Raw genomic sequence first — 22,865 nt, forward strand, 5'->3', positions numbered from 1 at the left:
CCAAGTGACGGGGAGGGTCAGAATGAGGGGGGGGTGTTCCAAGTGACGGGGGGGGGGAGAGTGTGGGGGGGGGGGGTTCCAAGGGAGGGGGGGGGGGGGGAGGGGGGGGGGGGGGTTCCAAGTGATGGGGTGTCAGAATGGGGTGGGGGTTGAGGAGGGAGGCAGAGTGAGTGATTTTTGGCTCAGTGAGGGGCATGGTAGTTCAGAGAGGTGAAGGCAGAATTGAGGGGGGCAGAGGAAACGGTGACGAGGTCCTGATTAGGGATGCGTGAAGGGTCCCCCAGAGTTGATGGGGGAAATAGACTGAAAAACACTGGATGCATGTTTGAAGGGAAGAGAGAATGAGAGGCTATGGACTGTTGTCTGTGTTCGGCAGGTGATGTGGGTGTAAGTGGTGGGTGGGGATCGTGGAAAACTGGGAAAGGGACTTCGGGGTCAGAAGGTGGGATGAGGGCAGAATCAGAGAGCTGGGCTCCTGAGTGCATGTAGAGAAGGATTTGCCAAGTTTACACCAGAGTTAGGACAGGTCCTAGGAGCAAATAGACAGTGAATACTGGGACAAAGAAGGGCAAGAATTTGAGCTCTGAATTTGGATAGGCACTAGACGGGGTAAATAGTGAGCTCTGAATGGAGCAAAATGTCCACTTTCGGCAAGATTCTTATAATGTTCTATGTTGGCTAGGGGCCTGTAATGAATGGTCAGCCACTAAAAATATACTGGTGTACTGGAGTTAATTATACAAACAAGCACCCTACTAAAACTCTCAGCTTGATACTTAATGCATTAATAGATATTGAGTTTTAACTTTAATCTTCCTTACATACAAATAAGTGATTTAAATAGTTGGAAGTAGAAATTAAATTAAGCCACGATTAACACTGGAGAGGGCATGTAGTACAAAGCAATGGTACTCACTGCTATTGGAAGTAGATGATCTGTGATGCTTTTTTCTTTATGCTTTCAATTCTGTTTAGCTCAGTTATTTACTTGATGAAAATATGTTTTTGTTGTTAATCAATGAGTTTTTTGAACCTTCTAAAATAGGTTAAACATATTTCCTCCTCAGCAGCAATGCTGCTAATAAGTCAAAGATGTGTTTTTATTAACGCAGGATCATTATAAAAGCACAAAACTATTGGATGATTATAGCTTCAAGTGTTGCTTCATACCAGGCTACAAGATGTCATTTATGTGCCAAATTCAAACTCTCTGCTGGATTATGAGTCAAATTTGGGTTCTCACAATACCTCCTGTTATGAGGTGTTCACTTCAAGGAAAATGGTTTTAACCGTTAAGAGACAAAAAAAAAAGCTGGAATTAGTTTCTTTAGACTGAGAATTAAAGGTATTTAGTAGAAATATTCATTACTGTGGTAGGTTTTGATCAAATAAACAAAAGTTTCCAAATGGAAGATGGGTTTAAAGCAACCTCAAGATAATTGGCAAAAGATTGCGATCTTTTAATGCTGCAGGTTGTGATCTAGGCTGAACTGCCTGAAAGGGAGGTAGGAGCAGGTTTGGTAATAACTTGCAGAATATAGATATTCTAGGCAAATAAATTGAAGGGCTATAGGGAAAGTACAGGGTGAGGGTCTAATTGATTTGATATTTCAAAAGATCTGCGCAGGCACAGTGTGCTGAATGGTGTTCTTCTGTGCTCAATGATTGTATGAAATATAGAATGGGAAATGTGTGGTTCCTGGAGTGTTGACATTCCATTTTTAATATATATTGTAAACCGTATATAAAATATGTTGTTCTATTTAATTTCCCTGTGTATCTCAGCCAGCAACATTAAGCAGCATGACGTCAACATCTGGTGACCAAAGGCTGCTAACAGTTGCTCCAAAGCAATTAATGGGTGCAACCAGGGTAAGTAAAAAACAAATGTGCTTTTGAGATGCATTTTTTTGTTGCTATATGCTAGAATTGAAATAGATTAACTAACAATGGAAAAACAATACTCTAGACTCTGGAGGAGAGTCTAATGCTTTTATTGTAATTTAGAATCAGATGGTCTCCTAAGGGAGAATTCTTTGGAGTTCAATTGGACCTGTGTGGAATTGCATTTGCTGCCTGTGATATAGTATCTCTGACATGCCGGTCCTGTTGAAGTCGGTAGAATTGATCGAGGGTGAAGATGGAGCCTGGGGTGAATTGTAATTGGAGACCAGAGCAAAGCTGTCCATATTGCATACCCACTCATGTCCAATTTCACCCCAATTTTATTGTTTGTTTGTAACTAGCAGGCAAATGTAATTACAGAGTAAATATGAATTCAGTTGAATTTTCATTATGGAATTATGCTTTCCTCCAATTGTTTTTCGTTTTTTTAAAAGTGTGAAATTTGACCTGAGAATGGTAGTACTTTTCCATTGTGATCATTGGCTACTACTTGCATCAGCTGGATGTAACTCTTGATGTTGTTCTGGAAAGTACATAAAACAGCTTTAAGATCAAATATTTAAAAAAAAAAACGCCCTACATGTTATCCATCTCAAGGTTTCCAGAAGGCTTAGGGAAGATTTATGAGCACAGAGAAAGATTTGATTTGTAATCTGAAGCTTTATTTTTACTACATAAAAACTGAAGGAACCGCGGATGCTGTAAATCAGGAACAAAAACAGAAGTTGCTGGAAAAGCTCAGCTCTGGCAGCATCTGCAAAGAAAAAATCAGAGTTAATGATTCGGGTCCGGTGACTCTTCCTCAGAATTGAGTTCTTCACGGATGCTGCTAGACCTGCTGAGCATTTCCAGTTTTTGTTCGTTATTTTAACTATATGTTCATAGTTAATGATATTCTGGTCCTTTAGAGAAACGGGATGTTTGGGTGAATCACTGCACAGTGTAACACAATAGTGCCATCTTCAGCTTTCCCTTCACTTAAAACTAAAGGATCAGTGCTTTGATTTCTGTGAACGATGCCATGGCGAATGACTATTCATTCTGCCTGTATAATAGAAAATGCAGCCAGCAGCAGTTGAAAAGTGTTTGTTACAGCACTACAGTTTGGGTTATAATCAACGTGTGTATAGATGTGGTGGAAATTCCAGCAGAGTAGTAACTACCTAACTGGCTTTAGTGGATGTTACCAGCAAGCAGACATTCGTTACCGATCCCTGGTTTGTGTGAGGAGGAGGTGGTGGTGGTGGCGGCAGAGAATTGCCCTGAACCACTCAGCAGCACTTCCTTTGGTGCAACTGAGTAGTTTGCTCAGCGTGTAGAGTCATCGAGATATACAGCACGGAAACAGGCCCTTCAGTCTGACTTGTCCATGCCCACCAGATATCCTAAATTAATCTAGTCCCATTTGCCAGCATTTGGCCCATATCCCTCTAAACCCTTCCTATTCATATGCCCATCCAGATGCCTTTTAAATGTTGTAATTGTACCGGCCTCCTCCACTTCCTCTGGCAGCTCATTCCATATACGCACCACCCTAAATGTGAAAAAGTTGCCCCTTAGATCCCTTTTAAATCTTTCCCCTCTCACCTTAAACATATGCCCTCTAGTTTTGGACTCCCCTACCCTGGGGAAAAGACCTTAGCTATTCAGCCTATCAATGCCCCTCATGATTTTATAAACCTCTATAAAGTCACCCCTCAGCCTCCGATGCTCCAGGGAAAATAGCCCCAGCCTATTCAGCCTTTCCCTATAGCTCAAACCCTCCAACTGTGGCAACATCCATGTAAATCTTTTCTGAATCCTTTCAAGTTTTGCAACATCTTTCTTATAGCAGGGTGACCAGAATTGAACGTAATATCCAAAATTGGCCGAACCCATGTCCTGTACAGCCACAACATGACCTCCGAACTCCTATGCTCAATGCATTGACTAATAAAGGCAAGCTTACCAAATGCCTTTTTCACTATCTTACCTATTGGGACTCCACTTTCAAGGAGCTGTGAACCTGCACTCCAAGGTCTCTCTGTTCAGCAACATTCCCCAGGACCTTACCATTAATTGATTTGCCTTTCCCAAATGCAGCGCCTCACATTTATCTAAATTAATTAACTCCATTGGTGACTCCTCAGCCCATATTTGTTTTTTTTTTCCTAAGAGTCCTTTCAGTGTGGAAACGGGCCATTTGGCCCTACAAGTCCACACCTACTCTCCAAAGAGCATCCCACGCAGACATACTCTTTCCCCAGCCCCCAATCCCTGTAACCCTAATGTAATGGCTAATCCACCTAGCCTACACATTGGTCACTATGGACAATTTAGCATGGCCACTCCACCTAACCTGCACATCTTTGGACTGTGGCTGGAAACTGGAACACCTGGAGGAAACCCATGCAGACACGGGGAGAACGTGCAAACTCCACACAGACAGTTGCCCAAGGCTGGAATTGAACCGGGTGCATGGTGCTGTGAGGCAGCAGTGCTAACCACTGAGCTGTTCAAGGTTCTGATCAAGGTACCGATATACTCTGAGGTAACCTTTGCTGTCCATTACACCCCTGATGTTGATGTCATCTGCAAAGTTGCTATCCATATCTCCTGTATTCACTTCCAAATCATTTATATAACTGTTTCTCTCTCCACAGATGCTGCCAGACTTGCAGCTTCTCCACCATTTTGTTTTTTTTTCAGATTTCCAGCACTGCAGTATTTTGCTTTTATAGGAAAATGGTCCTTGATTGTTCAAATTTGAAGTAAACATTTGTGAAATATATTTAGGATCAGTAACAGGTACTATGGTTAGATAAAGGGCCAATACTCATCAGATGAGCTCGTCAACAAGGCTGCGTATGTGTGAAAACGCAGGAGATGGGGGAAGATACTAAATGAGTATTTTGCATCATAGTTTACTGTGGAGAAGGATATACAAGGTAGAGTGGACCCAGCACTGATCCTTGTGGCACACCGCTGGTCACAGGCCTGCAGTCTGAAAAGCAATCCTCCTTTACCATCCATCTGTCTCCTACCTTCGAGTCAGATCTGTACCCAAATGGCTAGTTCTCCCTGTATTCCATGTGATCTAACTTTGCTGACCAGCCTACCATGAGGAACCTTGTCAAACACCTTACTGAAGCCCACATAGATCATGTTCACTGCTCTGCCTTCAACAATTCTCTACATTACTACTTCAAAACACTCAATCAAGTTAGTAAGACACGTTTTCTCACGCACAAAGCTGTGTTGATTATCCTTAATCAGTCCTAGCCTTTCCAAATACATGTAAATCCTATCCATCAGATCCTCTCCAACAACTTGCGCACCACCAGTATCAGGCTCACTTGTCTATAATCACTGGCTTCTCCTTACCACCTTTCTTAAGTAGTGGCACTATGTTAGCCAACTTCCAGTCTTCTGACACCTCATCTGTGGCTATCAATGACACAAATATCTCAGTAAAAGGCCCAGCAATCACTACCCCGGCTTCCGAGAGAGTTCTAGGGTACACCTGATAAGGTCCTCGGGATTTATCCACCATTTATGCATTTTAAGACATCCAGCACCACCACCTCTGTAACATGGACATTTATCAAGTTCTCTACCTTGTATATCCTTCTCCACAGTAAACTATGATGCAAAATACTCATTTAGTATCTTCCCCCATCTCCTGCGATTTCACACATACGCAGCCTTGTTGACGAGCTCATCTGATGAGTATTGGCCCTTTATCTAACCATAGTACCTGTTACTGATCCTAAATATATTTCACAAATGTTTACTTCAAATTTGAACAATCAAGGACCATTTTCCTATAAAAGCAAAATACTGCAGTGCTGGAAATCTGAAAAAAAAAACAAAATGGTGGAGAAGCTGCAAGTCTGGCAGCATCTGTGGAGAGAGAAACAGAGTTAATGTTTTGAATCCCGTATGATTCAGAATTGGAGAAGAGTCATACAGAGCTCGAACCATCAACTCTGTTTCCCACTCCAGCATTTATTGTATTTGTTGCAGAGGACCATTTTTAACTCTCTTTGTTTTTGCTAAAACAGTAGCAGATAAATAGTCTATAAATGCAGCAATTATGTTCCACAATATGCTATTCATATTTAGCAGCAATTTGTGTTTCAAACTGTTTCTTTTGCAAGTTCATGTTAGTGTCAAGGGAAAGCATAAGGAGCTTCTGACGCTGTTTCTAGTATTTATTCAGAAGGGGTGCTATGCGGAAGGTCCTTTTTATGTTGAAATCTGTAATTGGGTTAAAATGACTATTAATTGCCATATTTAGTTGATGTTATAAATCACAGGAGTGCCAGATATTTTTACATTTTCTTCAATATTAAAAGTCATCAAATCATTTATGCCATTCCAATTGATCCTCCGCACACTTGCTGGCAGGTATTTCAACAAAATGTGTACTAGATAACATACCCTGCTCTGCACTCTTGTTCGTTAGCTGTTAGATATGTCCTGTTTTTAAATATTAATTCTTCGTTGCTTTTCAGGGTTTTTCTTCTCTCCTGCTTATTTTTAACTGCAGCAACAACTTGTACTTGTATCCCGGATTCGAGGTAGTAAATATCACAAGGGACTTTACAGGAGTATCATTAAGCAGAATTAGACACAGAGTCATATAAAGCACTAGGGCAGATGACTTGAGCTTTAATGAGTATTTTATGGGAGGTGGTGAGGTGGAATGGATTAGTGAGTAACTTCCAGAGCCAGGCAATTGAAGGCACAGCGCCGATGGTTGAGAGATTTAAAATCGAATGTATAAGAGATCAGAATTGGGTAAATGTGGTTGTCTTGCAGTGTTGTAGTGATGGTGGTAGTTATGGGGAAAAGAAGGATTACGACATAGAGGGACTTATAAACAAGGATGAGAATCTTAAAATTGAGACATTGCTTACCTGGGAACCAAGCTCAGCAAGCATGGATGATGGGTAAACATGACACTGTAAGTGAGGATGTAGACAATAGAATTTTGAGGGGGCTCATATTTGTGGAAGATTGGTAGCTGGCTAGGAACGTGTTGGACTAGCTAGCTCTACAGGAAACAAAAGTATCGCATGCTTTAATAGCAAATGAGTCAATGCTAGAGTGGAGTTTAACGATGTTATGGAAGTGGAAAGAGATGGTCTTAGCGATGATGCAAATACATGGGTGGAAACCTATTTTAGGGTCACGCATAACACTAAGGTATGAGCAGTCTAGTTATCTTGAAAAAACATTTTGCTCAGAAGGGTGGAGTCGGAGGCTGGGGGATGGAGTTTGTACAAGGGTCATTGGCTTTGGTTATCAGAATATCTTAATTATCTATAATTCTTTAATTGGTTACCTCATGATTTATTCTCTATAACTGTTCATTTCATCTCCATTTATCATTGTTTTTGTTTTCTTCTAAACTAGCACATTATTGACATGCGTTGTCCATTCTTTAATATTAGATATTTCTTGCTCATAATTTTAAGGATTGTCTCTATTCACTAGTCTTTACCAAATGTTTGATCATGACTGTAATCCAAGTATTGATAAAATTTGTTTCTTTACAACTAAAACATTTTACTTTGTACGCAGATATGCTCCATTAATAGGTTTCCAGTTGGTTTATTTTCTATGGTTGCAGAAGGCTGCAGCACCAACGGAGACACTTTGCCCCATTGTGTCTGTATTGTCTCTTTGCAACAGTAGTCGCAAAACTAATCCCACTGTTTACCCCGTAGCGCGATATAATCTTCAGCATCAAATACCTATCCAATTGTTTTACTGTAGTGGTCCCTGAGAATTGATGGTACCCTTTTAAAAAGAAGTGAACTGCCTTAATACCTGCAAATGCTTTCAAATTCTTCATAACATTTGTACAAATTGCAGGAGTCAGCTGCAAAATAAATTAAACTTCAGGATTATATGGTGTGGGATGGGTTATAATCTCTTCCTCTTAGCTTGTTTTTGATTAAAAGGAAGTCCTAAAGGTGAATGCCTGTTTAGTCGTGCATTAACCAACGAAGAGAAAGAAAATGATCAACCGAATTTTCAATTATTATGATAATTTATTCTCAAAACGTGCATTCCATTATTTATTTAATGATGCGGCATGTGCTGCCCATTCTTTATTGGGATACTGTAATCTGTGTTGAAGTGCAGTGATCACTATTTCTGAGAAACAGTGCAACTCTTGTAAATCTGCCTGCTAAGTTTGGATGAAATGTGTTGCCGACAGTGTTCTCAGTATTTGAATAATTATTATTTCTAAAGAAGATTGAATTTTAATATACCAACCATGTTCTGTAAATCTACTGTATTTTTACCCTTTTAAAGTACTTTAACATTAACTTCAGATCCGTATGTTTATCACATTCGTTTTTAGTTTTGACTTTGTGTTTTTCAGGTGAATTTCATTGTAAGTGACTCAAGAGCACACACCCTGAACTCCTGGGGGCAAGAAGATCAGAACCTGCAGGAGGTATAACAAAGCTTTGATTTTGAAGTAGGGAGTTAATTATTTCAATCACCTCCACTAATCTTGATAATCCTCAATTTTTATTGTTGATTTTCAAGCGACTGTTTTTGAAAGCACTCTACTGCATTTCAGATACAAATTATTTTACCTACTTATCTATTGTTTGGTTGCACCTCATGTTTTGCTCTCTGTAACTATTCTTCTCATCTCCATTTATCGTTAAATTGTTTGTCTTCTAAACGAACATATTGTTGACATGAGCTGACCATTCTTTAAAATTACAATAAGATATATCTAATATTAAGAATTATCTTCATTCAGTTTGCTTTACCAAATGCTTGATAACCATGACCTTAATCTGGGTATTGATAACATTTGCAACTGAAACATTTTACTTCATAGAAACTACCGCAGAAGTGCGCCATAAATAGATTTTCAGTTGGTTTATTTTCTATAGAGCCAAAGAAGGCTGCAGCACGAAAAGAGATATTTTGGTTATTGTGTCGGCGTTGTCTCTTTGCAACAATAGTGCCAAAACCAAATGCTCCATTTTCCCCATAGTTCAATATAATCTTCTTCATCAAATACTTATCCAATTAGTTTACTGTGAATTTATGGTATTTATTAAAAAGAAATAACCTGCCTTAATACCTGCAAATGCTTTCAAATTCTTTGTAACATCACTGCAAGTTTATTTTAGCCTAAAATTGAATAACTGAAGGGGTTTGAAAGTAATCTGATAGCATATGAAAAGAGTGTCAAAAAACAGGAAAGTAAATCTAAGTAGATTTGCTAGGGATTTTCAGTCTGAAGGTTGCTTCTGAAGTGTCCATAGAGTCAAGCAGAAAACTTAATAGGAAAAAAAAATTCCTGAAAGAATACTTGGATATGCCAAAGCAGGTGGAACAGCATGCAAAAATGTAGAATTCATAATGGAACAACAGCCCAGGCCACACCACAGGAATGTGGTTTCAGTAGTTTGGTTGAACCAGTGTAATATTATTGTTTCAGGAACAGCCATAGGCTATCTGAATCAGAAGAATGTCAAGTTGACAAGCTGGCAATTAAATTTAAAAGGGCTGAAGTGTACCTCTATTGTATAGGGGACTTGAGTTTTCTTTTCATTTTTCAAACACCATCTAAGCATTGTTTCAATTAACTTTGCACTAACTGTCTGTAATTTTCTGTGACATAAATGATTTTTATATTTTTGAGAGATGGTGCTTGGAAATGTGCCTTTTTTCACTATGAATGCTTAATACAGTAAAATCTCATTAATCCAGCACATGCGGAGTGTGTGTTGCAAGTAACTCAAATGCTGGTGAACATGATCTCCTGGGAGTGCCCTCTTTAATTCTGTCACCTACTTCTCATAGTCTCTTTGCCAGGTGGGGAATAGAAATTAGTGATTCAACTGCTCAATTGGCCCAATATTGTCACTATATTTGCATCAAACAGTTTCAGCTTGATTATTGTACATCTAGATGCAGAATAAAACTTGCATTGACCTGACCCAAAATTTACCATCGCCTGCAATTGTATCAGTGAATCTTTCTATTTTGCATGATTACAGTTAGTTGTTCACCCCAAAAACTCTTCTGGGTTTACAACAAAAGATACAGGTCAGAAGTGGCAATGAAAGATTCATGTGGTGCAGTAGTGGTGTCCCTATCTTTGGATTCAAATCCCACCTGCCCCAGAGGCGTGACATCTCTGAAGTGATTGGTTAGGAAGCCTGCGCACCGTCCAAAAGAGCGACGTAAGGAGTATGATGGGTATTCTCACCTGGATGAGGGCAGCTCCCATAACAATCAGAAGCTTCATACCATTCAATGCAAAGTAGTTTGCTTGATCAGCACCCCATCTACCGTCTTCTACACATGCATGTTCTTCACCACTGATGCACAATGGCCTCAGTGTATATCATCTAGAAAATGCATCATCATGACTCAAAACCACCTTCAAAACCCAGGACCTCTACTGCCAAGAGCAGCACATTCATGAGAACGTTACCACCAACAACAAATTTCACTTTAAACCATGCCCTCTCCTGATTTGGAGTTAATGTATATCACCATTCCTTCACTGTACCTGGGTTAAGAACCTAGCATCCCCTTCCTGATAGCACCATGAGTGTACCGACACTTCTTGAACCTTTAAAATCCATGTAAACACTCACTGCCACCTTCTCTGGGGCACTTAGGGTTAGGCAAAAATGGTGGCCTTTCCGATGACACACTCATTCAATGAATGAATAAAAGAAAAATATTCCAAATTAAGCGTAATATAAATGTTGACTGAAACAATTCCTGCACATTATTGATTAGAACTAAAATAAATCCCATTTCTATTAGGTAAAAAGGCCTCAAATAGTCAACAGGAATTAGAGGAACAAATATGCAGGGAGACTGGGGAGTCTTGCAGAGTAATAGGCTTGTCATAGTAGGGGATTTTTAATTTTCTTAAGATAGACTGGGACTGCCATAGTGTTAAGGACTTGGATGGTGTGGAATTTGTTCAGTGTGTTTAGGAAAATTTCCTCAAACAGTATATAGAGGCTCTTACTCGGGAAGGGGCAGGACTTGCACCTACTCTTGGGAAATAGGGCAGGGCAAGTGATTGAGGTGACAGTGGGGGAGCACCTTGGGGTGAGTGACCATAGTGACCTATTAATTTTAAAGTAGTTATGGAGACAGACAACTGGTCCACAGGTTCATGTTCTAAATTGTGGCAAGGTGAATTTTGATGGAATTAGACAGGAGCTTGCAGGAGTTGATTGGAGTAGTTTGTTTGCAGGCAAAGGGACATCTGGCAAGTAGGAGGCCTTTAAAAGTGTGATAGCTAGACTTCAAGATCTGTATATTTCTGTGAGGGTGAAGTGCAAGGTTGGCAGGAGTAGGGAACTCTGGATGACGAGATATTGACGCTGTGACCAGAAAAAAGGAAGAGGCATGGCTCAGGTACAGGCAGCTGGGATCAAGGGAATCTCTGGAGATATACAGGGGATACAGGAGTTTACTGAAGAAGGAAATCAGGAGGGCAAAAGGGGGCATAAGATAGCCTTGGCTGAGAAGATTAGGGTGAATCTAAAGAGATTCTTTAAGTATATTAAAGGAAAAAGAATAACTAGAGAGAGAATAGGACCCCTTGTGGAACAAAGTGGACATGTATGTGTGGAACTACAGGAGATGGGCGAGGTCCTCAATGAATGTTTCTCCTTTGTGTTTACTGTGGAGAAAGGCATGAAGACTTGGGAACTTGGGTAAAGTTAATGGTGATATCTTGGGGACAATTAATATCACAGCAGAGGAGGTATTGGACGTATCACAATGTATGAAGGTGGATAAATCTCCTGATCCTGACCAGATATATCCAAGAACTCTGCAAGAGGCTAGAGAAGAAATTGCGGGGGCCCTGGCTGATATATTTGCATCGTTGTTAGCCAGGGTGAGATCCCAGAAGACTGGAGGGTAGCGAATGTTGTGCCCTTATTCAAGAAGGGCTGCAAAGAAAAACCTGGGAATTATAGACCAATAAGCTTAACATCGTTGGTAGCTAAGGTACTTAAGATTCTGAAGGATAAAATATACATGCATTTGGAAAAACCGGGTTTGATTAGGAGTAGTCTGCATGACTTTGTGTGTGGGAGATCATGCGTCACAAATTTGATAAAGTTCTTTGAAGTGACAAGGAAGGTTGATGAGGGCAGGTTGGTAGTCTATATGGATTTCAGTAAGGCCTTTGATAAGGTTCCACATAGTAGGCTAGATTACATGGAATCCAAGGAGAGCTGGCAAATTGGATACACAATTGGCTTGATGGTTGGAAGCCGAGGTTAAAAGTAGAAGGATTGTTTTTGGACTGGAAACCTGTGACTTGTGGTGTGCCTCGGAGGTTAGTGCTGGGCCCATTGCTGTTTGTTATCTATATCAGTGATGTGGATGAGAATGTACAAGGCATGATTAGTAAGTTTGCAGATGACACCAAAGTAGGCGGTATCGTGGGCAGTGAGGAAGGTTATCAGAGATTGCAGCAGGATTTTGATCAGCTGGGGAAGTGGGCCAAGAAATGGCAAATAGAGTTTAATATAAATAATAATGAGGTGGTGCATTTTGGAAAGTCAAATCAAGGTAGGAGTTTTATGGTGAAGTGTAGGGCCTTAAGGAGTGTAGTCGAACAGAGGGACCTTGGAGTTTAGGTGCACGGTTCTCTGAAAGTGGAGACATTGGTAGGCACAGTGAAGAAGGCTTTTGGCACACTGGCCTTCATCAGTAAGGGCATTGAGTACAGAAGTTGGGAAGTTGTGTTGCAGTTGTACAGGACATCAGTGAGGCCGCGCTTGGAATATTGTTTTCAGTTTTGGTCACCTTGCTATAGGAAGGATGTTATTAAACTGAAGAGAGTGCAGAAGAAATTTACAAGGAGTTGCCAGGACTCGAGGGACTGAGTTATAGGGAGAGGTTGGACAAGCTAGGACGTTTTTCTTTACAGCTTAGGAGACTGAGGGGGTATCTTATAGAAGTGTATAAGATCCGGAGAGGCAATGGTTAGGGTAAATGCACTCAGTCTTTTTCCCAGTGTTGGGGAATTGAGGACTAGAGGGCATCAGCTTAAGGTAAAGGGGACAGAATAAATGGGAACCTGAGGAGAAACTTGTTTACACAGAGGGTGGTATCCATATGGAATGAGCTACTGGTGGAAGTGGTTGAGGCAGGTACATTAACAATGTTTAAAATGCATTTGGACAAATACATGGATAAGAAAGGTTTAGAAGGATATGGGCCAAGTGCAGGGAAATGGGGTTAGCGTGGGTGGACATTTTGGTCAGCATGGACCAGTTTGGGCCAAAGGGCCAGTCTCCGTGCTGTAGGATTCTATGATTCTAAAAAGACTATAAAGTTGCCATAGTCTTTTCAGACCATAGACCTGCTTTCTCATTAGAGAGACGAGTGGTGGTGGTTTAACCTGAGGATCACCATACCTCAGGCAAGGGGTGAGGTTAAGGAGGAGTCACCTTCATGGTAAGGTCAGCAACTGCAGGAATTATACCCAAGGGAAAATGGGTGGGAAGACAAGTAGAGAGGATGACTCACTGATTTTACAGAGAGATACAGACGTGTTAAGTGAATGGGCAGAAACTTGTCAGATGGTATACGATGTGAGGAAAATGTTATGAGCTGTGGCAGGAAAAGTAGAAGAGTTGAATATTATTTAAATGGAGAGAGACTGCAGAAAACTTCAGCAGAGAGGGTTTTGGGGTCTTCATGCATGAATCCAAGTTTAACGGATAAAAAGGAAGAAAAGGCTGTTGGCTTTTATTTCAAAGGAGATATGAGGCTCTAGTCAGACCACACCAGGAATACTGTAAACTGTTTTAGTTCCCTTATCTAGGGGAAAAATATACTGGCAGTGGAGGCAGTCCACAAAAAGTTTACTAGGTTGATTCTAGGTATAGAGGGAGCTTTTTATAATGAGAGGTTGTAGTTGTGGGAGATCAGAAGAATTAGAACCAACGTTATTGAAGCATACAAGATTCTTCTGAGGCCTTGACAGGGTAGCTGCGGAGCAGTTATTTTCCCCTTGTGGGAGAGTCTAAGACCAGAATGTCAGAGTAAGGTGTTACCCATTAAGGACCAGGTGAGGAGGAATTAGCGAATCTGTGAAGTTCTCTACTATAGAGGGCTGCAGAGGCCAGTTTAAGTGTATTCGAGGCTGCATTGGTTTTTAATTAGTAAGGGAATCAAGGGTAATGGGGCAAAGACAGGAATGTGGAGTTGAGGAAAGTGGAGTTGAGGTTTATTAGATTATCTGTGATTTCATTGAATGGTGGAGCAGACTTGCTGAGCTGAAATTTCTGCACTTGTGTCTTAGGGTCTTGGAAAGACAGTGAAGGAATGATGATACTGTTCAAAGTCAGGGTGATGTGCGACTTGGGGGCTATTTTGCTGCCATGTGTTTGCTCTCCTTGACCATCTCAGTAGTAAAAGTCACTGGTTTGGAAGGTGCTTTTGAAGGAGCTTTGGCAAATGTCCCTGCCCTAGTATTGAGGGCGAAATGAACACTTAAGGTGGTAGGTGGGGTGCTCGTCAAGCCATTCGAGTTTGTGGTTAAATTGTAGAAGATGGTTTCTGGAATTAACATTCGTTGCAGTAATTGTATTTTAGCACAGTACAATTAGGTGGAGCTTTCTTTCTGGTAAATCTGTTTTCTACATCAAGCATTCTATTGTGAAAAAACCTTCGCTCATTTTGGGATTTTGAAAGAAACTAGATCCAGAAGTTGAGTATAAGTTGCTGCTGCTGTCCTGTTCTGTAGATGTGTGCTGTTAGTAGTGAAGACTGCCCACGGAAATCTGGTGAATTGCGTGCTATTGAGAGTTGGATATCAGACTTGCTGCTAGAGGACAGGAGCTGAAATCCCTCATGAGAAAGGACTTTGTAACTGAAGATGATTGTGGAAATCTTGTGTACTGCATAGCTGATTCATATAATCCATATTTGTTATATCTGCCATTTAATGTGCAATTTATCATTTATGTTTGACCACAATTTGCCTTCTAATTCATATTATTAATTTTGAATGTCAAAGTATAAGATAAAATGTAGTGTTTACTTTGATTTTTGTCTCATGAAAATTCTTGTGGTTTAAACTGTGAATTCTTGTGACTTGATTCTTTTAGTAAATAACTGGGATTTTGAATTTTTGCTACTTTCCAAAGACAAACTGTTTATGATCTCTCCCAAGATCAGAACAATAGTTACAGTGCTGTATTCAGCATGTTTTAATAAACAGGAGAAGGATACACCATTGTCTTAACATGGGGAAATTTTGAGACTATTACAGATGAAATTAATTGACGTTTGGATGTATCATGTTTTACTGACATGATAGGGTTCAATGGAGTAACAAAGATGGTTTCCATGCACTTGTTATTTATATGGACTTTAAGCCCACTGATGTAGCACATAATAAATGTTACAAATTATGGGGACAGTAATTTGTGTGGGTCTGAAGTTGGCTAAGGGAGAAAAGAGCATAATGGTGAAGAGTTGTTTATTTGTTAATATGCAGTGGTGGTCTCCAAGGTTGGTACAGGACCCCTGCACTATTTTGATGTGTGCAGGGCAAAATTTTAAAGTTTGTAATAATAAGAAACTTGAACATGTAATGAACAATGAAGAGGACAGGAATGGCTTTCAGGAGGCCATAGGTGGCCTGGTGAAATGGTCAAACATAGAGCAGATTAAATTTAATACAGCGAAGCATGAAGTAATGGAATTTGGACAAAAGGAGAGGGGATATCAACTAAATGAAAAAGCAGATTAGTGTGTACGCTGGAAATCTGAAATGAAACCGAGCAAAGTTGGAAATAATCAGCGCTGCTGAAGAGGTAATTGATGTGAAGCATAAACTGAATGATATGATTTTTTGAAGGAAGTGTAGAAGCAGCAAGACCCAGGGTGCATGTGAAGTCATTCAATATGGTTGGGCGAGTTGAGATGGATGTTTAGTTCTTTAAAAAAAAGTATGTGATTTTTCTTTTCTAAAAGACAGTTTTAAGACAAAATTCTGCTAAATCTTAAAACTCTGCTTTAGGTCCCAGGTGGTGTTTGGTTGCCAGTTCTAGCACCACACTTCAGGAAGAATGTTGAAGCCTTAGAAGCAGTAAGAAGAGATTGCCCAGAATGGCACTAGAGATGAGGGTCTTCAGTTACAAGGAGAGACTGGAGAAACTGGCATTGTCCTCCTTTAGAGTAAAGGATAAGAAGAGATCTTTTAGAGGTATTCAAAAGCGTGAGTGGTTTTGATAGAGTATACGAGAAACTGCATCATCAGGATTTGATATAATTGACAGAAGAAACCAAATGTCATGAAGTATTTATTTTATCTAGTAGGTTTGGAAAGAGAATTGAATTTAAAAAAATGGGAGAAGACATAACTGATAGCTCTGCCGTTGGCATAATGGGCTGAATAGCCTTCCTTTGTGCTGTATTTTATGATTTTATAACTTGGTTTCAGAATTTCTCATTTTTCTGAAATAGCCATCGTGATTAACTCCATGTAAACATCTTAATTCACCGGAGTTTTTCTATTGCAACAACGATAATGGATCATATTTTCTGTAACAGTTGATGGCAGCCTTAGCAGCTGTCGGGCCTCCCAACCCACGCATGGACCCGGAGTGTTGCAGTGTGCTGCATGGCTTAGTTGAAGCAGTGGAGGTCCTGTGCAAATGTACCGATTATCAGCACGAAGCCCGGACCACATTAATGGAGAATGCAGACCGTGTCAGCAATCGGGGTCGTATCATCTGTATAACTAATGCCAAAAGGTGTGCTGCTTCGGTATTCTCTGCAACATTCGCAATAATTCTTGCCCAATCATTTGAGCAAATATTTTTTGTTGACATCTATTAAATTGATAACTTGAATTGCATTAAAATGATTGATCTTAATTTCTGATCAAAACTCATAATTTTTCTCTTTCGATGCAGAAAATTCTTTCATTAATTTGAAAGCAGATTCTGATCTGAGTACAAAGTTTGGCATCTTTTATCAAACTAAGCTTGTTTCAGATTGATTTTGTCTTGACTTTCCCTTATTGCACAGATTGATTTTAAATCTGCAGCCATCACCCGCTGCATCAATAAGAAAATCTTGCAGTTTACCATCCTATCTCTTGAACTCTCTCCAAAGTTCTTGAACATGTTGCCTCCCAAATCTGTGCCCATTTTTCCAAGAATGCCCTGTTTGAATTCCTCCAATGAAGTTTCCACCCACCAATGAGTAAAACACCTATCAAAATCACAAATTACATTTTTTCCTTATTCACCCCCAGGATGAGGGCACCTCTGGTTTGGCTAGCATTTATTGCCCATCCCCAATTGCCCAGAGGGCAGTAAAGAATCAACCACATTGCTGTGGGTCTGGAGTCATGTAGACTAGAGCAGGTGAGGACGACTACTGTCCTTTAGGGAAGGAAATCTGTGAATCCAGGTGGGATTTCCTGACAATCAACAATGATTTCATGGTCATCATTAGACCCTTAATTCCAGATTTTTTTAAAAAATCGAATGCATGGCAGGATTTGAACCCAAGTCCCTAGAACGTTAGCTGAGTTTCTGGGTTAATAGTCAAGTGATAATACTACCAGGCAATCACCTCCCATCTTATGTGATAGCCAAAGGATATTGTTTTCTCCTCGTACTGCTTGACTTGTTTGCAGCCTTTGACATCGTTCACCAAGCCATCCTATTTCTTCACTACTCCGGTATTGTCATTTGCTGCGATTGCGCTCACTTGATTCTGTTTTTATCTGTTCCCTAGCCCGAATATTGCTTGCAATGGATTATATTTCCACATTCTCTCCTTTACCTCTGTTGTCCCCCAGTAAGCTGTGATCACCATCCTATATCCTATCCTCCCCCGGGTGGACTTTGAAAGCACACTGTTAATTTTCACAAGTGCACTGACAGCACCCAGCTATATCTCAACATCGCACCTCTAGATGCTACCACTTTGAATGAAATTATCAAGTTTATCCAATATTTAATACCAGACGAAAAGCAATTCTCTCTTTAAATACTGGGAAAGAAAAAATGAAGGACTTGTTTTTCAGTCAGTCCCTGCTCCAAATCCTGTTTTGCAGTTACTCTATTAAAGTTGCTATGTAATGTGAGCTCATGTTATCAGTTTGGAGGTGCAAGTCTAGATGATGCTGTTGGAACTCTGGATTGAAACCAGAAAACATGTGGATCTGTTAAGATTAATTTTTTTAAAAAAACTTCTTGTTTCTTATACTGCGAATGTGTTACTTATAATTAATCGGATACTGTTAGTTGGCAAGATTGCTTTAAGTTTTTAGTTTATGATTTCTATATTGTGGTCACTGTACACCGTGAACTCTGAACTGATTTTGCCGAGTTTGTTCTGATCCTCTTCTAATTCTCTGTTCTAAATCTGCTTTGCAGTGACAGCCATGTGCGAATGTTGGAAGACTGTGTCCAAGAGACAATCCATGAGCATAACAAGTTAGCAGCTAGTTCTGATAAGTAAGTTTAGGCCTGCTCTTCAATGCGAAGAATGTACTTGAACATTATTCATATCTGTGGTTCCTGAGTGTTGTCCTTTTAGAAGGATAGTTTTTCACAGTCAACAAAGTGCAATTTTCTAGATATTCAGCATTCTGATTAATCTGCTCTCTTTCATGTCAGTGAAGTGTGCCATTGGTTAAAATCCTTGCTGTCTGATGAAGAGTCACCAGACTTGGAACATTAACTGTGCTTTCTTCCCACAGATGCTGCCAGACCTGCTGAGTTTCTCCAATTTCTGTTTTTGTCCCTTGCTTTGGCTGTTTTTTTTATTGTAATTCAGTATTGTTTTAACTAGCTTTCTTTGGACATTCTCTTTATTTTTGATTGAAGATAGGCCAACTTGGGAAGTAATGTCAAATGACGACTGTTCTTAGTTGGTCATTTACAAGTTTGTTTGTGGCAGCTTTGTTCAAAACAGATGGTTTTGAATAGCAACCTCGTCTTAAAAGTCTACCGACTTTACTACTAAGCATGGAATATTTTTGTTGAAATGAAAAGACCTAGGTTTTAAAACATCTAATGCTTATTTATAAAAGTCAAGGACAAGTGTGGCAAATTAGCTTCTTGTTAATTCAGTGAGAAATATGTTGGACAGCTATCAGTTTACATTAGGTGTAGATGTATAACTAAATATTTATTCTTTCCTTTCAGCCTGATGCAAATTCAACATTGTGAACTGGTCTTAATTCACACCTACACTGCGGGTGAAGACAGCCTAGTTTCAGATCGTCCAAGGAAAGATGTGAGCCCTATTTACTTTAAAAACTTTTGACTGTGGGGACAAGTTGTATCTGCAATGCTCTGAATCATTGCAAAGTGGCTGTTATTCTAACGATGTGCATAGGACAACATATTCGTGATATTGTTGGACACAAAGATAAAGTAATGAAAGGCAGGTATTTCAGGACATTTAGGCTTGATACTACATTGTCCTTTGTGTTATCTGAAGCAAAGCAGGATTTGGTTTCAGCATTTTGACAAAACAGCTGCTCCTGCCCTTTTCAAAAAAAAAGTGTGACAGAAAATGGTACTCTGTTTGTGTAGGTAAGCATGTTTGTTCAGATCCCTCACTGGTGTCTGAATCACAGTTTATGGCAAAAATCAGCTTTTTAAAGGCTGTAAGTAGCAGTCTGTGGCACTTCATGGACTTGATGGCAGTGTCATGTACCTGCAGCTTGAGTCTTTTAGTAAAGAGAAACCAATGCCATGAACATTACTAAAAATTGAAGGAGCTGAAGTTGATGTGCTTAATTAAAATGAGTATATAATTAATATGATGCAGTAATATAACAAAAAGTAAAAGCTGTATATTTACAAACCTGTTTTGTTCACAAGCACTAAATGACCTCAAAGTTGAGCTATGCACCATTCATTGTTTTCTATTGAGTTTTGTAGCATTACCATTTAAAATAGGTGATAAGTAAAATGATATTTTCAGGGATTATTTTATTAAAATGCACTGAATTATTTAGATGTGGTCACAGATTTTAGTGCTGGAGCCAATCATATTGCTTTTATATAAGATTCCGAAAATGAAGCTCATTTGAACAAAAAAACATTTCTTCCGTCCTTGTGCCCTTTTAATTGTTGCAAAAAGTGCGTTACCTGATTTTTCTTTTTGAAGTAGTTAGCTTTTTAAAGCAAACTAGATTGAGAACTTCTGTTGAACTGTGGAGTTTGCTGGCTTTATTAGTGTCGCCAAAATGCAGCATTCGCAGAGAACTATACAGCTCCACCTAATAACTTCAGAAAGCTCAAAGCTGAATTTCCTCAAAGTTTGGGTTGATTAAGGGAGTTGACAATAATGGGAATAATTTAGCATTTGTCAATTGGTGTAAGATAGCTGGCATTGAGTTAGCTTTCTATTATGCATGTTGTGATGATTTCTTTTTTTCCTTTCCCTTCTGTTGACTTCAATTAGAGGAAATTTAATCATGGTAATGAACTATTTTAAAATCTAGCCCCGACTTCAGAATTTTCTACCCAAACTTCTCAATCTCTTTCTCCTTTTAAGATGCTCCTTAAAATCTACCTCACTGACCAGCTATTAGTCAGCTGTCCTGATATCTCCTCCCTGGCTCAATGTTGAATTTTGTATAATAATTTTAAATGGAAGCACCTCAAGATTTTTTATTATGTTAAAAAGGCTAAATAAACGAGAATTATTTTGAAATTATTCCCATTTAGACAAACAACCTAATTTTGTTGTAACTTTATATATTTGGGATCAATGTTCTACTTTGTCTTGAATGTAGAAGTAGTGAATATATCATATTGGTGTTTTGTAACAACAGCGTTAATTCAACACACATTTAACTTTGTTGTCAAATGTTTTTGGTCACCGTTTAAATTTTGTTTTTGTTTTGCAGATCTCTTTGGCTTTAACGAGTGAAGTACACAGTGTCCGTGCAGGAAGACAATTACCTGCAAAGCTCACTTCCCTTGTCCAGCAACACTTTGACCTTGCCTCCACTACTATTACTAATATACCCATGAAGGTGCGTCTTTTCCCTCAAATCTGTCTATTTCAAGTAGAGTGCAGCATCTAATTGTTTTTTAGTTCTTATTTTCAGTTTGTGAAAATTAACATTTTTCAAAGTAATTTTCAAATTATTTTCTCTCCACATCATATTTCTGTTTGCTAGCCTACATTCAGTGTCAGTGAACAGGTTAGTAAATTTGATTTTAAAATAGAACATTAGATCATGAAAACTGATCAATAGGTTATATTGCATGTAACACGTGGCGGTGTGCAATATAATCTTTCTTTTTGGTTGGATAGTTTTCCTTTTCAATTTTGCAGTCACACTCAAACTGTCTGCTCTTGTAACATTACTTTATGATCCTTTGTATGATAATGTCGCTAAGACTGCTACCCTATGTCTGTACTGTTCCTCCCATTATATGTTTTATATGTATTACCCTGTATCGTATTTGTGTGGCATGCAGTGATAATGTACCTGCTGCAATCTGTTCATTATTGAAAGCTTTCTACATGCTGGGACTGGGTATGGGGAGAATATATTTTATTAAATTACCAATAATAATATTCATTGATAGATGGTTATCTGCATTGTTAAGATGGTGTGAGGTTCAGTGTTTCTTGATTTTGATGTTCAATGTACAGTATGATTACAAGAACAACTTTGAGTCTTAATTGTGTTAAGTATTTTACTGGATTAACTTGTGCCACTACTCCTCCCTGATGTATTTGACCACACTATCAAGCTAACTGGTGAAATGCAGCCACAAGATGGCATGATAATCCAATCGAAATACATGGCTTTAAGTGTGGGAAAGAGGAATTGGGATTTTTCCTTCCCTATCATCAATGTGTTGGCCTAAAAGGAAAGGCAAAGTTAGTGAAAAATACAGATTAATGTATTTTAAAATAAATTCAAAACCTGTTAAACTTGCAGTCTGGACTTCAGGACAGAAAATGCTGCAAATATTTAAGTCTGGCAACATTGGACAGAGAAATGGAGGTTAACATTTTGTTGTTAACATTTCATCATGGATTTTATTTCAGATTTGGCATCTGCAATATTTTGTTTTATTAAAAAGAATCATCTTTGGACCCAACAGTTTTGTTGTATTTGCAAATGGTGCTGAATGAGCTGATGAGGTAGCTGTGGAGCTGCCAATGGTCCACTAATGTCCTTTAGGGGAGGAAATCCGTCATCCTTACCTGTTTGATCTACAAGCGACTCCAGAACCACAGCAATGTGAAAGACTCGTAACTGCCCTCTTCCGTGGTCCAGCAAGCCACTCAGTTCAATTAGGAATGCTGACAAAAACAACATAAATGAACATACGCGCAAGCATCTGAAATAGGCCATTCAGGCCCTTGAATTTGCTCCACCATTCAGTAAGATCATGGCTAATCTGTTTGTGTTTTGAACTCCTACCTATCTACCACTCTTACTTAAGAAGAATCGATTTACCTCCCCCTTAGGAATGTTCGTTGACCCTGGCTCTGTTGTGTTCTGAGGCAGAGAGTTCCAAAGTTGCACAACCCTCTGAGAGGAAAGCAGTCTCTATATCCCTGTCCTCTGAGGGCGATCCTCATTTTTAAACAGTGCCCCAGGACCATTAGAATCTTCTAAACTTCAATCTGGTCACGGTCACATTTCTAAACTCCAATCAAAACAAGCCCAGCCTGTCCACCTCATATCCATAAGACAATCTGCTTATTCCAGGTATCAATCCAGTGAACCTCCTCTAATACATTTGCATCCTTATTTAAGAAAACTAAAACTACACACCACATTCAAGATGTGGTCTCTCCTGTGCTGTGTGTAACTGGGGCACAAATTCTTCATTTTATGGTCAATCCCTCTTGTAATAATGGATAACATTCCATTAACCACCTTAATTGCTCACTGTATCTGCATGCTAATTTTTTGTGACTCATGC

General features: G+C 39.4%; 1 protein-coding gene across 3 annotated transcripts in view; it reads left to right on the plus strand.

Annotated features, from left to right (window-relative positions):
• ints13 (integrator complex subunit 13) overlaps nucleotides 1–22,865 on the plus strand; it is a 63,391-nt gene that overhangs the window by 904 nt on the left and 39,622 nt on the right. For 2 of the 3 annotated variants that reach the window (XM_020513361.2, XM_048610451.1), the window contains exons 2-7: nucleotides 1,786–1,872; nucleotides 8,285–8,359; nucleotides 16,486–16,688; nucleotides 18,327–18,407; nucleotides 19,101–19,191; nucleotides 20,819–20,947. In XM_020513361.2, coding sequence (XP_020368950.1) covers nucleotides 1,786–1,872; nucleotides 8,285–8,359; nucleotides 16,486–16,688; nucleotides 18,327–18,407; nucleotides 19,101–19,191; nucleotides 20,819–20,947 — 666 coding nt within the window. The remainder of the gene's footprint in view (nucleotides 1–1,785; nucleotides 1,873–8,284; nucleotides 8,360–16,485; nucleotides 16,689–18,326; nucleotides 18,408–19,100; nucleotides 19,192–20,818; nucleotides 20,948–22,865) is intronic. The other variant, XM_048610453.1, reaches the window with a different exon arrangement.

Source organism: Rhincodon typus, chromosome 22 (assembly GCF_021869965.1).
Source record: "Rhincodon typus isolate 14 chromosome 22, sRhiTyp1.1, whole genome shotgun sequence".
NCBI lineage: Eukaryota > Metazoa > Chordata > Chondrichthyes > Orectolobiformes > Rhincodontidae > Rhincodon > Rhincodon typus.